We start from the raw sequence: 15,344 nt of genomic DNA on the forward strand, positions 1-15,344 counted from the left end.
CCAAGGATATATCATCTTCCCATCTAGTGTTCTTTGAATGAATGTTGCTGTTTCTGTTGAATTAGTCAATATTCTGCACAACAAAACCCACGACAAAATGAATACATGGACAAGAACAGCAGAGTTAGAATACTTAGGCATCTGAACAATGGCCTACACGAAGTTTGAGAACTAACACTGCAGGTAAGTTTGACTGCTTATTTCTGAGCTAAAAATATTCTTGATGAGTGCAGAGTGTTGTCACAAAAATAACATAATACAAAATAATAGAATGAAAGGAAGCAAAGTAAACGAGGTTTTGTGCTTCAGTACCAGAGGCAGTGAAGATAATTCCTATGGTGAAGGTAGTAGCATTCAGTTTCTGCATTAGATGTTTAATGTGATACTCTCATGATAGCCTTCCATCTACATTCACAGCTCTAAGAATTTAAAATGGTCAACTTCTCTGACTGTCTGACCGTCTTTGGAAATTAAAATTTCATTTTCACAAGAGTTCCATGTCCAAAACTTTATGCATTACATTTTGTTCAAGTTAAGTGTTAATCTGTTATCTGAAAGCCATGTTATGGTGTTAATGACTACCCTATTAGCTACATCATTTATATTACGTTCTCTTCCCTGTTTGATGAGACTGAATGACAAGCTTCTGCTTTCCACTTGATCATAAAATCCCATAATGTTACGACTTATGCATAATATTTTATTATCTACATAATAAAATGCTTTTGTTAATTCAAAGAAAATTCCGACTGTCCTCAACCTACCACTTACTCTTATTAATGCCTCATGCTCAAAAGAATAAATAGTATTTTCTGTGAATACACCGTTCTAGAAACCTGACTGAGAATCTGGCAGCAAACTATTTGTACTGAGATGTGCCATTACTCTCTTATATATTACTTTATCAAAATATTTAGAAAACACTGAAAGCAAAGGCATTGGCTGGTAATTGTCTATGTTCACCCATTCAAACTTTTCATAAAGTGGCTTCACTAATAAGTATTTCAATCTGTAAGGAAAGTGGCCACACCTGTAAGGTATATTATGCCGGTAACGAAATGCAGAACTAACATAGATGCACTGATCTTCATAATCCTACTTGAAATTTCATCTTACCAACAAGAGTCTTTACTTTTTAATGAGATAATAACTGATTCAGTTTCATCTCTTCTTGTTTCCTATAGCTCCACGTGACGTAGGTGTCTCAGAACACCAGCTTTGAAGTGTTTTACATATTAACTTGTACCAATAAAATTTTGATTTAACTTGTTAACAATTTATATGAAGTGATTATTAAATATTTTGCATAGTTCTGGTACATCACTAACCATTTCTTTGCTTTGCAGATTGAAATATTAGCATGATGATATAGAAAAACAACCAATTTCAATTTTTTTCGTGGTTCACTAAGCGTATTATTGTCTAAAATATTTCATAAGAACCTGCATTCATTTTACTATTGGCCAAAAGTAGTGTTCCGAACTAAAAGCAGAAAAAAATCACAACAGATCTCCAAATCCTCTGAATTTTACCATCATGAGAACACACTCTAATAAATAGCTTCACAAGCATCTGTCAAATACAGATATGATTATCTGAGAACCATATCATGTACTATGACTTCTCTCTTCACCAATCTTCTTCAAATGTTACACAGATCAATAACAGCATCTTTGGTTGCTCTACACAATATTGTACATTCTTTCTTGTGATTAGTCTTCTTACCAGCAGAACAACAATTAAAAACAATGCTTATTGTCAACATGTGTTCTATCTCACAATAACATCACAAACAACTTTTTGGACATGTAATTCCTATGGAATCACTCTCATGGACTGACAGAACTATTCTTTTTTGTTTCATTCTGACAGAAAACAGACCGATGAACTTTATGCATCGTTCTTAGACTTACACACCCTTGGAAGTATAGCCTGATGTCACACAGAGCACGACAAATGAAATGTTGAGGGACTTTTGGATACATAATGTAAAGAATGAGAAAAGAATTTCTTAATTTCTTTTGCACTTTAAAATTGGAAACTGTTTATAACATTAATATAAAACATATAAAACATGATGAAAACTGTGTACAGTACATTTAAATTCCTACCTCTAGGAAGCCTGATCTGAATGGTGCTCTATGGTGTTCCCAATGAAGCAGCTGATTCATGCGTTGGTGAGGGTGTGTGGAATTTAACTGAACAGAACCCAGCTGTGATGGTCTATTGTCTACTTCAGATCTGCAGGTCTCAAATTGCTCACGTGGTTGGCCATTTATGTCACATGTACATTCCAATAACTTATGAGTGAGACAGATTTCATTTTCATCATATGACAGTAGGTCCTGGAGGAAAAATGTGTATTAGAACTACTAGAAGTGAACCACATCAACATGCGGTGACTTTTCTATGTCTACAGAAACTTCACTTACAGAAAGTACAAATAATTTGCAGATAAAAATTCCTCTCCCTCTCCCCAGATTTTTTGATGGTTACATAAAGAATTAATATCAAAGGCTTTTGTTTGCAGAAACAGTATTCAGAAATTACCTGTGACCAAAACAGGTTGCTATGTGCAAATGTGGGGAAAAAAATAACTACACAGAAGATTTCCAGGCTCATGTTGACGATATGTAGTGGCTATATGCAAGTAAACGTATGCCAAATTTGTTCATAAACTTCACTAACTTATCTGGCAAAACCTGAAGGAAGTACCTACAATAAGTTTCACAAGTGTTCACTTGTTCACTAACTGAAACTTTTTTTTTGTATTTTGGACCCAATGTGCTTTTTCTAGACAAAGCAGCTCCATGAAATCTCTAAAATCTGATCATTTCATGAATGAACTATTTAGTTTTTATTTTTATTTTTACAACCAGTAGGTTATGGGCTACAGATAAATAGCAATAGCTTTGTAAAAATTGGTTTGCGTGAAAACAGAACTTAACTTTTCAATTCCTTGCAGCATTACCTGTACATCATTTGATTTTCTGTACACATCGAAAAGTCACTCTGTACATATAGTTAACAAAAAACTTTATAATCAATATACAAATAATTCTACCAATTATCTAGTAGATAATGTTAGCAAAGAGATTTATTTACCTTCAGATATTATTTATTAATCAAGTGTTGTGTTTTTTTTTTTTTTCCTCCAAATAACAAGGAAGACGGAAATAATTAAAGATAACAATAGAACAAAGTGACTGCATATTGAGGCATTGATTATAATGAGCCAAAAAGCGTAATTCAGATATTTTTACTATTTGGTATGACACTATTGCCAGCATTTATCTTTTAGCTACACTTATGGTACTTATGGTATATTTATAAGAAGAAAATAATGAAAATAAAGAAAAAATTAAAATTATGAAATTTACTGCAGTTTGCACTGTTTTACAGGAAAGTTTTGTGTCATCTCCTGTGTAACAGCCATGTCATCTGATCTCATCATAGCTCTCACACTGTGATCATCTGGTAATATTCAGTCACTTGGGTTAGTACTTCATTTCATATGATTATATATGTTTTACGTAGTGAAACGTTGACAGGGGCTGTACATTTTGTGTGTAGATGCCGGTGGAATTGGTCACTTTCTGGAAACAACAAAAAACTGCATTGGCTGTGGGCTACAGGCTTGAGGCTGCTGTCTTGGACTGCAGTAGCAAAGTGAAACCTTGAACAAAGTATCAAAGTCTGTGGCACTTCTGATACCTCAAGTATCACCTGGCCTCACTGATGTTGCGTCTGAGTTGTATGTCTTCACCCAAAGTTGAATGGCAGGCTGTAGCTGTGTCACAAATCTCTGGGCGAAATGCAAATGAGGGTATTGGCCATGAAGTTGCCCCCTTTCACCTGAACAACAGTTATGAGGTGCTATCTGCTGTTGAGAATAAATTGGAGATAACATGGGCATCGAACAGATCCTCTGGAGAGGTCTGGGTAAGTATAGAGGATGAGTACAGTACTAAGTATCAGTTCCATCAGTAGGCAGGCAGTAGAATACTTCAGTGAAATAGTTGGCATTTCAGGTAAGAAGTCTCTTGTGCACTACTGTGTTCCCCATGGGGTCCCTTTTGATATATGGAAACAGTTCTGCCAATGGATAGTGAGTACACTGGCAAATTATGACTCATGTCATCATGCATAACATTTGCTGCCTGGATTGACAGGCAATCCTCAATTCCTTTACATAGCGTGCTTCAGTAATGAAGACAGCTAAGTTCATATGTAATGTGGAAGCACATCTCTTGATTTACAGTATTGTTCTCAGAACCAATTGAGGTCCTCTGGTTTGGATTCAAAAAGAGGGTTTAAACTGGAAGTTCAGCAGAATCTGGAGTGGTCATGGATGCAGATTCCCGGCCACTGGAGGCCACATAAAGTAGATATCTTAGGTGTTGTGAAACAACTCAAATCACTTAAGAAAGGCAAATCTTTCGCTCCAGATGGTATATCAATCAGGTTCCTCTCAGAGTATGCAGACACAATAGCGCCGTTCTTAGCAATCATATACAACTGCTCAATTGACGAAAGGTCTGTTCCTAAAGACTGTAAAGTAGCACAGGTCACACCAATATTCAAGAAAGGAAATGGGAGTAATCCATTGAATTACAGACCCATATTACTGACCTCAATTTGCAGTAGGATTTTGGAGCATATACTGTACTCGAACATTATGAATCACCTTGAAGAAAATGACTTATTAATACATAACCTACATGGATTCAGAAAATATCGTTCTTGTGCAACACAGCTAGCTCTTTATTCCTATGAAGTAATGAGTGCTGTCGACAAGAGATCTCAGATCGATACCATATTCCTAGATTTCCAGAAGACTTTTGATACCGTTCCTCACAATCCACTATCAATCAAATTGCGTGCATATGGAGTATCATCTCAGTTGTGTGACTGGATTCGTGATTTCTTCTCAGAGAGGTCAAAGTTCGTAGTGATAGACAGTAAATCATCGAATAGAACAGAAGTGATATCTGGCGTTCCGCAAGGTAGTGTCATAGGCCTCTGATTTATATAAATGATCTAGGTGATAATCTGAGCAGCCCCCTTAGATTGTTTGCAGATGATGCTGTAATTTACCATCTAGTAAAATCATCAGACGATCAATTCCATCTGCTGTTCCTCATTTATATAAATGATCTAGGTGATAATCTGAGCAGCCTCCGCTGAAATTTACCATCTCGTAAAATCATTAGACAATCAATTCCAATTACAAAATGATCTAGAGAGAATTTCTATATGGTGCGAAAAGTGGCAATTGGCGCTAAACAAAAAAAAGTGCGAGATAATCCACATGGGAACTAAAAGAAATCCAATAAATTTTGGGTATACGATAAATCGCACAAATCTAAGGGCTGTCAATTCGACTAAATCCTAGGAATTACAAACGAGCAACTTAAATTGGAAAGACCACATAGATAATATTGTGGAGAAGGCGAAACAAAGACGGCGCTTTGTTGACAAAACACTTAGAAGATGCGACAAACCCACTAAAGAGACAGCCCACATTACACTTGTCTGTCCTCTGCTGGAATATTGCCTTGTGGTATGGGATCCTTACCAGTTGGATTGATGCAGGACATCAAAAAAGTGCAAAGAAGGGTGGCTAATTCTGTGTTATCGTGCAATAGGGGTGAGAGTGTCACTGATATGATCTGCGAGTTGGGGTGACAGTCACTAAAACAAAGGCGGTTTTCTTTGCGGCGAGATCTATTTACGAAATTTCAATTATCAACTTTCTCTTCCGAATGCGTAAATATTTTGTTGACACCCTCCTATGTAGGAAGAAATGATCATCATAATAAAATAAGAGAAATCAGAGCTTGAACGGAAAGATTCAGGTGTTCCTTTTTCCCACACTCCATTCGAGAGTAGAGAAGTAGTATGAAAATGGTTCGATGAACCCTTTGCCAGGCGCTTAAGTGTGAACTGCAGAGTAACCAAGTAGATGTAGATGCCACCTGTGGGAGGTGTGTGCGAGGCACGGTCTCCTCCACACCATCTGACTGTGACTGACGCACAGAACAGCACTGACTGACTTTCTCTGTGTTATTCTAGTTTGTACCATGCTCATCAATTATGTTGTGTCTTGTGGAGTCCCGAGAGGCTATTTTCGCTATCGACCAGAGGTTATGAATAAAGTTATATTTTTGTGTCTTGGATCAGTTTTGTGTATTACTTGGTTATTACAGAACTGGCAACGAGGATGGGATTCAACTGTGTAGTAACCAAGTATTACGCAAAACTGATCCAAGTCACAAAAATATAGTTTATTCATAACCTCTGAATTATAATGATAACAGCCTCTTGGGACTACACAAGACACATCACAACTGATGTGCACAATACAAACTAGAATAACATACAGAGAGTCAATCAGTGCTGTTCCACCCACACATGGGCATGAGTCACAGACGCAGATGGTGCAGTGGAGACCGTGTGTGTGCACGCCTCCTGCAGGCAGGCTTGGGCAGGTACAATTGTCGGCCGACTCAAGTGCACAAGCACAGCAGCACCACATTCGGCACAGTTACACTCACACATACTAGTTGTAGGATACAGCGATTCGTTCTTGCATATCACAAATAGAAAATATTAAAATGATATTATAAGGGGGTGCCCTGAAAAGTAATGTCACTGAATTTCTTATATATAAAGCTTTTTAAATAAAGCAAACTTTATTAACCTTCTACATCTTCATTCTTCATGTCTACATATTTATTTCTCAACATAGTCATCCTGATGATGAACACATTTTTCCCAAAGAGAGACCAGTTTGTTGATACCATCACTGTAGAATGTCTGACTTTGTTGACAGAGCCATAACCTCGCCCCTGCTTGCACTGTTTCATCACTATTACAGCAAAGCCCTCTAAGCAGTTCTTTTGAGTTTTGGAAACAGATAAAAATCTGTTGGGGACATGGTGGAGAATGATCAATGATAGTGAACCCAAATCATAGGATTGTCGCACATGTTCCAGAGCTAAGGTGTGGTCTGGCATTGTCATGCCGAAGGAGTGAGTGAGTCACATCCGGATTATAGCACACTGATTGTCATGCACCGATGTAGTTATGACTGACACACTCTCTCTCTCTCACACACACACACACACACACACACACACACACACACACACACAAAATTCAGAGCCCTCTATCAGCAGAGGGTTGCAAGTACTTAGATACAAAGAATAAAGATGTAAAATGTTAATAACGTTTGTTTTATCTGAAAACTTTTAAGAGTTTTCACACAAAAATTTTGGAGGCTTTCCTTTTCAGCATGCTTGCATAATTAACTTCATGAGCATCAATGGTAAGGTCTAGAAATTAATCTCACTAATTAATGAAGATAATGATCACACAGTATTTAGAAGAGAAAGATGGCTGTAAATGGAAGTGAATAACTTAAAGTCTTATTTTCTAACTGGAATACAACACTGTCAATGGTGGTGACATTTATCACTGCAAAAAGAGAGAGAGAGATCATACCTAGTGACATTATTACAGATTCTGAACACAGTAACTGGATACCTTTTGTAGATTATCTACTGAAAAAATTGCAATGGCAAGGAACTTGGATGTCACATACAAATATATTCATCATGCTATGATAATAAGGCAAGATTTCAAATTATAATATTACAAAGAAATGCAATGGGTGGCCATCAATTATGCTCAGAAGACGAATGCCTAATATTGCTGCTAGACACATTAAAAAGTGAAGTAACTACTTCTAGCTTTTGATGCTATTAGTCCCTGCCTCAGGGAAGAAAGTGAGGTGGTTGGAGAAGGATATAGAAGAGGGTCAGGTCACTCAAACCCCAGGTTGAGAAGGACTCACCTTTTATGGGGACAGTGGGAAAAAACTAAATACCATATGAGCAATGCCATGAATCACATGCCGCTTCCCTCAAAAGGGATGTAGTCATTCACTGATGCAGAGATTTAACAAACACCTTCACATTATTGGACTATCTTTGGAGAATGTCCTAGCAATAGCAATCATATGCAATATCCACGGGATTATAAACTACCAATACCACAGATATAGCTAAAATACAATAAAAATGGTGTGTGTACGATCATGCAACTGATGTGTAATCAGTCATTGTCATTTTCTGCCATAGCACTTGTGAAATATATGATTCTGAGACAAGTAACACTGTCAAAGAAACCAAGCAGCCACTCCTCCTTAGTGTCATTATTAACAAGTAGTATTAAGGAAGAATATTCACAACAATATTCACAGGTGCCCTAGTTATGTCCTGAATGTTAGCAAGAACCGATTTGTAGAAATTGCCAGCAACATTTCACCATTGGCAGTAGTGTATCAGAGCTGACCATAGCACACACCGGCAGTTCAGTCACAGTGTGGTTCATTCCTATGTCCAAACAAGCACCAAGCACACTGATACTGAAACTATCACTGAACAATATTCCAACATACTTTCAGACCGATATAGGAGCACAATTATTTTTAATCAACGGTAAAAAAAAGTAAAGTCATCAACTGTCTACCAATGCAAAGAACACACAGGCAATTGGTCATATACAATAATGGACAGTTCCCAGTAATTGCCATATCACCATGTCTATCATGTATAAGAATGTTAGTAGGAATTTAATGATTCATGGGGCAGCATTTCCACTGACTTGAAATACAAACTACTCAAATATGTTTCACACCACCCTCATTACTTAATCATTTGTGCTTTTCTACAGTGAGTAGTCTGTCTCAGTACTACTCTCACCACATGAAGCCACTATGTACAGCCACCTGTGTAATGGTTATGAAAATAAAACTGCATTTCAGTATGTATCTTGCAGCGATCACTCGTGAACCAAACCCAACTGATGATCTCTTATGAGTTACAATAAACCAAGGAAAATGCAACAGTACTGCATACTGCCTTTTCAGAGGCAGCTGGGAGAACTTCATCGACTTTGACTCTACACAACTACTTGCACGAACAATCTGGCTTCTAGGTGTCCATTGTAAACAATGGTACAAATTCCTCAACACCCTGGTTTGTGAAAGTGGAACATCTGGAATATGGTATCTGAATCAATAGCATCAGGTTCTTTTCACCAAGGAGGGCAAGATTTGCCTGGCGCCTTTTGATCATCATAGAAGAGCATGGAAGTGACCAGATATCAATGCACATCTCAGAAATGCATTCTGCAAGGAGGTGGGTCAGTCATGTTTCGGACCAGTATCATATACATATGCCTGTCATCATTATTAAAAATAATATGAGTACTATGCAGTACTGGGACAGGATCCTCCAATGGATTGTCCAACCTTAAGTCAATATTTCAGCAATAGGATCATCTTTCAAGATAATAATGCACATCATGCCCATCCTATCAACATCTGCCTCCATCGGGCGCTAAAGACTACACTGTTGAGCGCCCATAACACCATATCCATCCATCCATCCATCTGCCTCCATGAGACAGGACTGAACTAGTTTTTTAAAAAACAAAAAATAAAATAAAAATAAACAGTCTTCAGCACAAGAAAACTTTATTTTTATGGTTACCAGTTTTGGTCAGTTACTGACCATCTTCACACATTATATCATATTGGTAGGTGGTAGTGGTGAACAGAGCGGGCGCTGCCAACTCCACAAATGTCAACTGCTCACCACACTGACGCTCATGGAGTTTGTAATGCCTGCCGCCACCTTTCAACATGGTATGAGGACTGAAGGTGGTCAGTAACTGACCAAAATCAGTAGTAACAAAAAAAAAAAAAGTTTCTTGCAGTCGAGACTGTTTATGTTCATTTTAAAATACTAAGAAAACCTGCTGTTCTCCATGAGAAATGTTCTCAAAAATTACTCAACTGGACTGCACAGCCTGCACAATCTGCTGATATGAACTCAAAAGGATGCACTTGGGACCAGTTGAAAGTTTCAGCGCGCTTCAGCAGCAATATTTCACCCATCTGGTGAACAGCTTGCCAAAGAAGATCCAAGTATAGTACAATGCATGCAGCAGAGGAACATATTATTGTGCAGCAAATTTTGATGTCATAGATACAAAGATGTGTACTTTCACAACTGCCTTGGGTTATTTTGATTATTATTTTGCTTTTATTTCAAAGTTAATTTTTCTTTTAGTTTTATGAGACTTACTCATTTATGATGCCCTTGGATCTAAGCCCACAGAAACCCAAGTCGTGGAAAAAATTTTAAGTGGTTTATTTGGGTTACACCTTTTACAGTTTTCAGGTTCCAAACCAAAAACTGAGTCAACCTATCTTGTTTACACTCCATTTTCTGACTTTGACTCATCATAAAAAGAATATGTACCCATGCTTGAACCTGTTCTAGAATGTAAAAAACATTTTCCCTGCACATAATGCAACAAGTGTCAGCTCCTCCTTGCTTTTGCAGGGCTCGCCTCATTTCTTTCTCTGGAGAGAAGATGTGAAAGAAAAGTGAGACCAACTACACAACTAAAAGAACACCATGCCAGTTTCTTCTAGCCAATGAGTTGTGTGCATGGTGATTACAAATAAAGCAAGTTCTGCAATGGATATATGTGGCAATTTGAAAGTGACATTGTGTAATCTTATATACGTGCATTTCCAGTACCATGCCAAGAATAACTATTGGCAAAACTATCTGGTGACTAGTAGTTTATCACTGGGGCACCACTACAGGTACCCTTAGATAAGGAATAAATAAAACTTTGTGATACTAAAATACAGCATTCAGATTGTGCCAATACAACTGCCTTCCATTTGGCATGGCAAGTGACCAGAAATATTCAGTGGTATGTAGAAGAATTAATACATGTAGCACAATGTTCTGCACACAATGCCAGTACTCTGATTTCAAGAAGAATGCCAGTAAAAATTATTTGAACAAAGTAACTATTATACCACAAATTCAGGGCTTGGCTTTTCATATTGGTTATGATTTGTTTTCAAAATTTTCACATATGACTTGCCCACCTATTCCTCCCATTTTGATGAGTGTAGATCCATTCCTTGATGATCTCAGAGGAGTTATTGTTTACAGCAGCAAAGAAGGCTGCTATATGAAATATTGCCCTGGGGAAATGAGGAGGCAAAGGGTAGAAGTAGAGTGAAGGAGGACAACAATCATGACTCAAGTGATAAATAAAAACTTATTTTGATAATGACATACAATGATATGAATATTAACACAAACCTTAAGTTCTTCTTTAGACAGGCGAATGGTACTATTGTTCTGTGGATCTACAACTGTACCACTTAGATCAGTCTTGCTTATTTGGCGTTGGAAGATTTTTTCTTCTATTGTACCCACGGAAAGCAGCCTAAGAAAAGAAAAAAGAAAAGGATGGTATAGTGAGAGACGAATGTATATTCACCATAACATAATATAAAGCACACACACTGACAAACATCTACCTCTACAACAACATGTGGCATGAGAAAAAGTGTATAATCTGTAAGTGTTATCAATTAATTTACATGTTGAACTTTTTTATTTATTACAAAATTATCTCTTGCCATTGCACTTGGTTCAGAATGCATGGTAAATCTAGGCATGTTTTTCACTGGATACTACAACAACAACACCAACAACAATAACCCACTACAAGTATATGGGGAGACTTACAAGTGACATGTAATGCAAATTTTCACAAACCTTAACAATACATTGTCCATACTTGATCATATCTTGTAATCACCTCTTCATTTCTCTCAACAAATTGTCATCCTTTTTTCACAACAAGATTCACATCTTTAACATTTATCTGAGTGGTATAAAGTTACTTGGACACCTTGAGAACACTTCAAATCACAGGCAGAAAAACCTCCGCGAATATAATTCAAACACATGCTTATTTATTTAATAAATGACATTGAAATTGGTGACAGAAAGCTGTGACATTACATTAGTTAGCTCAGATTAGATTACTTATTCATTCCATAGACCCACAAAAGAGGGGATCCTCCAGGGTGCGGAACATGTCGGATAAACACATTACAAAAATGTAATTAGAAAAGCTTGAGTTTCATTAATTTTAATGATCCTCAGTCAACAAACAGTAAAATTATGTACATGAATCAAAATTAAACTTCTAATAGTTACAGGTTTAATACTTACATTTGCTTTCATTAAATCCATCATTCACACAGTAGCTAGTTACTTGGCTATTACAACCAAGTATTGTCAAAAATTGAAGTAAATTATTCATTTCAATGACCCTCAGTTAAGAACAGTCAAATTATGTACAAGATTTAAAATTAAACTTCCACTATTTACAGACTTAAGACTTACATCTGCTTTCCATACATCCACCATTCACACAGTAGGTAGTTAGTTGGCTGTTACAACCAAGTATTGTCAAAAATTAAAGTATAATAAATTTTCATTAAAATGGTCTGCTGCACTTTTTAAGAAATTCATGGATGGAATAGAAGGAGTTGGCCACCAAAAATTCTTTTAAATTATGTTTAAATTGTGTCTTGTCTGAAACTAAACTCTTAATTGTTGCTGGTAACTTACTGAAAATATGCGCTGCTGAATACTGGACTCCTTTTTGGGCAAGAGTAAGTGATTTTAAATCTTTATGTATATTGTTCTTATTCCTAGTATTGATACTGTGTACTAAGCAGTTAGTTGGAAAAAGAGGTGTATTATTTACAACAAACTTCATTAAGGAATAAATACACTGAGAAGCTGTGATCAGTATGCCCAATTCTTTGAATAGGTTTCAACATGATGTTCTTGGATTTACACTACACGTTACTCTTATTATACACTTCTGTATTCTAAAAATTTTTTCTTGGTTTGTGGAGTTACCCCAAAATATGATACCATATGACATAATGGAGTGAAAATAAGTAAAATATGCCAGTTTTTTTATATTTATATCTCCTATGTCTGACATCATTCGCATTGCAAACACAGACTTGTTTAGGCGCTTTAGCAGTTCGTTAGTATGTCGCTCCCAACTGAATTTATTATCAAGTTGTAATCCCAAGAATTTCACACTCTTAACTTCTACTATTTCCATGTCATCATATTTTATACACACACTAGAAGGAAATCTCTTGGAAGTTCTGAACTGCATATAGTGGGTCTTTTCAAAGTTTAATGACAGTGAATTGGCTATGAACCACTTACTATTTATTTATTTATTTATTTTGTTTACTAATGTCAGTAAAAATTTTATTAGCTGCCCTTTCTAAATTTATATTTGATTTACTATTTATTGCAATGTTTGCATCATCTGTAAATAAGACAAACTCGGCATCTGGTAATTTAACAGATGACAGGTCATTAACCAAAATACATTTCCTATTTTTGTCAAGCAACATCACCTAAAAAGCTAATTACAAGAAACAAATCCTCCCTCTGTTGCTATAAATAAATACAAGTCTCTCAAGCATAATATGCTAACCATGAATGCAATCCTTTCACCTTACTTTTGCTGGCACTCATCCCTGAGCTCCAAGACAGTGAAAGTTGCACAGAGCTAACTGCAAATTTTGAAATCTAATGATTTAGAAATTTGAAAACTTCCATGAGGTGTCTCCAAACTATTCTGCTTCAAAATTGTTGCATGACTTCTACTCACTTTCCACTTTTTTTTATTTGTCATTTCTCTACTCGAGGTGGCAATTTGAAGAACTCATAACTGTCTTGAATAAAATATGAATCCCATAGATTCTTTTACTAGATATAGTCTCCTAATGTTCCTTACCAATTTCTTCAACTTTATTGGCAGCAGTATTGGTCACACTAACTTGTCTGTCTTGTTGATAATTCTATACATGCAATGCGTCCAGTAGTTTGCTTTGAATATTTTATGTGCCTCACTTTCTACACTTTACTGTTAGCTTTTATTATAAAGCTTGGAGGTTTCCAAATCAATCCTTTAAAGACGGGAGTTTTTCCCCATGCACTATTATATAAGATAACAGTGTAGGCTGAAGCAATGAATTAAAATTTGTACCAGTGCTGGGATTCGAACTCAGGGCTCCTGCTTACTAGGTAGATCCACCATCCATTGCATCACACTGGTGCTATGGCTACCACAGCTGCATGGACTACCGTAGTACATCTCCCTATGATAAAGGTGGAACTCAATATGTTTCAGGAATATCAACTGTATATGATTAATTTAAGATACTTATATAATTGTTAGCAAACTTTGATCACATTTGAGTCTTCTATTAAAGTATTTCAATTTTACCACCTAAGGCTATAAGTCTAGCTGCCTTCAAACCGTTAACTGCATCAGTGCTGAAAAACAGAGATACACTTACTACCCACTATCTCCTAGATAACTGCTTTATTGTATACTACATTTCTGTTGCTGCTCCAAACTAATGTTTGCACTTATCCTAATATCCTCAACTGTGGCCACTACAACGCAAGTTTTTCTCCAGGCCTTGTAACTTCTGGCAAGCACACTAGTGTTGATTTCTAGTCCATTTCACATAAATAATACAAACAACAGTGTCAAACATTGGGGTGCCTCCATAATCTTCTATAACAAACATCAGGTGTGAAACAAATCCTACTCTCTTCAGTAAAGAGCACCACATACCAGTGATCCAGAGTCAATTCAGGTCCCCCTTTGTCCCCTGGTTACACATCAGTGATGGGGTGAGGAAAAGGAGGGTGGAGAGAGGGGCTACATTGTTGTTCATAAAAGAATGCCAAAGCCTTCGTATGCAGATGGCTGTGTACTGTCAGGTCAACACAGCCCTTCCTGCTGCCTCCTCCTCAGGGTACCGATGAGAAATAATTTGTAGCTAAGGGACATCAGCTGGTGTTGTTGAACATAGATGACCAATAAAAAGCAGATCCATGTTTTATGTCTTATGATACCAAATGAATGTTAAAATTACATCAGTTGGTGTAAACTAATTCGGTGGGCAACTTCTTATGCTGAGAGCTCTTCTTACTGTAAAGTGACAATTTGTACTTGGTCTTAAAAAAGAACTATCCAATCTGATATGTCAAAATCTGCCCTGAAATTTTTTATACAGGAAGAATACACTGAAAGAAATACAATGTAATTAGCAGTTGCCTTTGTGGTATCGTTAAGTGTTAACAACGGAGATAAAACTAAACTAATTTTCTTTTTGTGACAGTCTTTTTGTTGTGCCTATGTGCAACGCAGCATCTCCGCTATGTGGTGAGTAGCAACTTTCCTTTCCATAATATTATTACATTCCATCTGGGATTTTCTATTGTTTGACCCAATTTTCTTTTGGTTTTCTTAGTACACTGAAGGAAAAAAAATTGACACACTAAGAAGGAGTTGTGCAACATAAACAAAAGTTGGTAGGTCTGTTTCTATAGTTGAAA

At 36.6% G+C, this 15,344-nt stretch overlaps 1 protein-coding gene across 5 annotated transcripts in view; it reads right to left on the bottom strand.

Moving 5' to 3' along the window:
• LOC124605663 (DNA repair and recombination protein RAD54B-like) overlaps positions 1-15,344 on the bottom strand; it is a 336,958-nt gene that overhangs the window by 32,936 nt on the left and 288,678 nt on the right. For 4 of the 5 annotated variants that reach the window (XM_047137502.1, XM_047137503.1, XM_047137501.1 and 1 more), the window contains 2 exons: positions 11,202-11,328; positions 2,112-2,345 (listed from right to left, as the gene is read on the bottom strand). In XM_047137502.1, coding sequence (XP_046993458.1) covers positions 2,112-2,345; positions 11,202-11,328 — 361 coding nt within the window. Of the gene's footprint in view, positions 1-2,111; positions 2,346-11,201; positions 11,329-15,344 lie in introns of those variants that run through there. The other variant, XR_006978669.1, reaches the window with a different exon arrangement.

This window comes from Schistocerca americana, chromosome 3 (assembly GCF_021461395.2).
Source record: "Schistocerca americana isolate TAMUIC-IGC-003095 chromosome 3, iqSchAmer2.1, whole genome shotgun sequence".
NCBI classification, from domain to species: domain Eukaryota; kingdom Metazoa; phylum Arthropoda; class Insecta; order Orthoptera; family Acrididae; genus Schistocerca; species Schistocerca americana.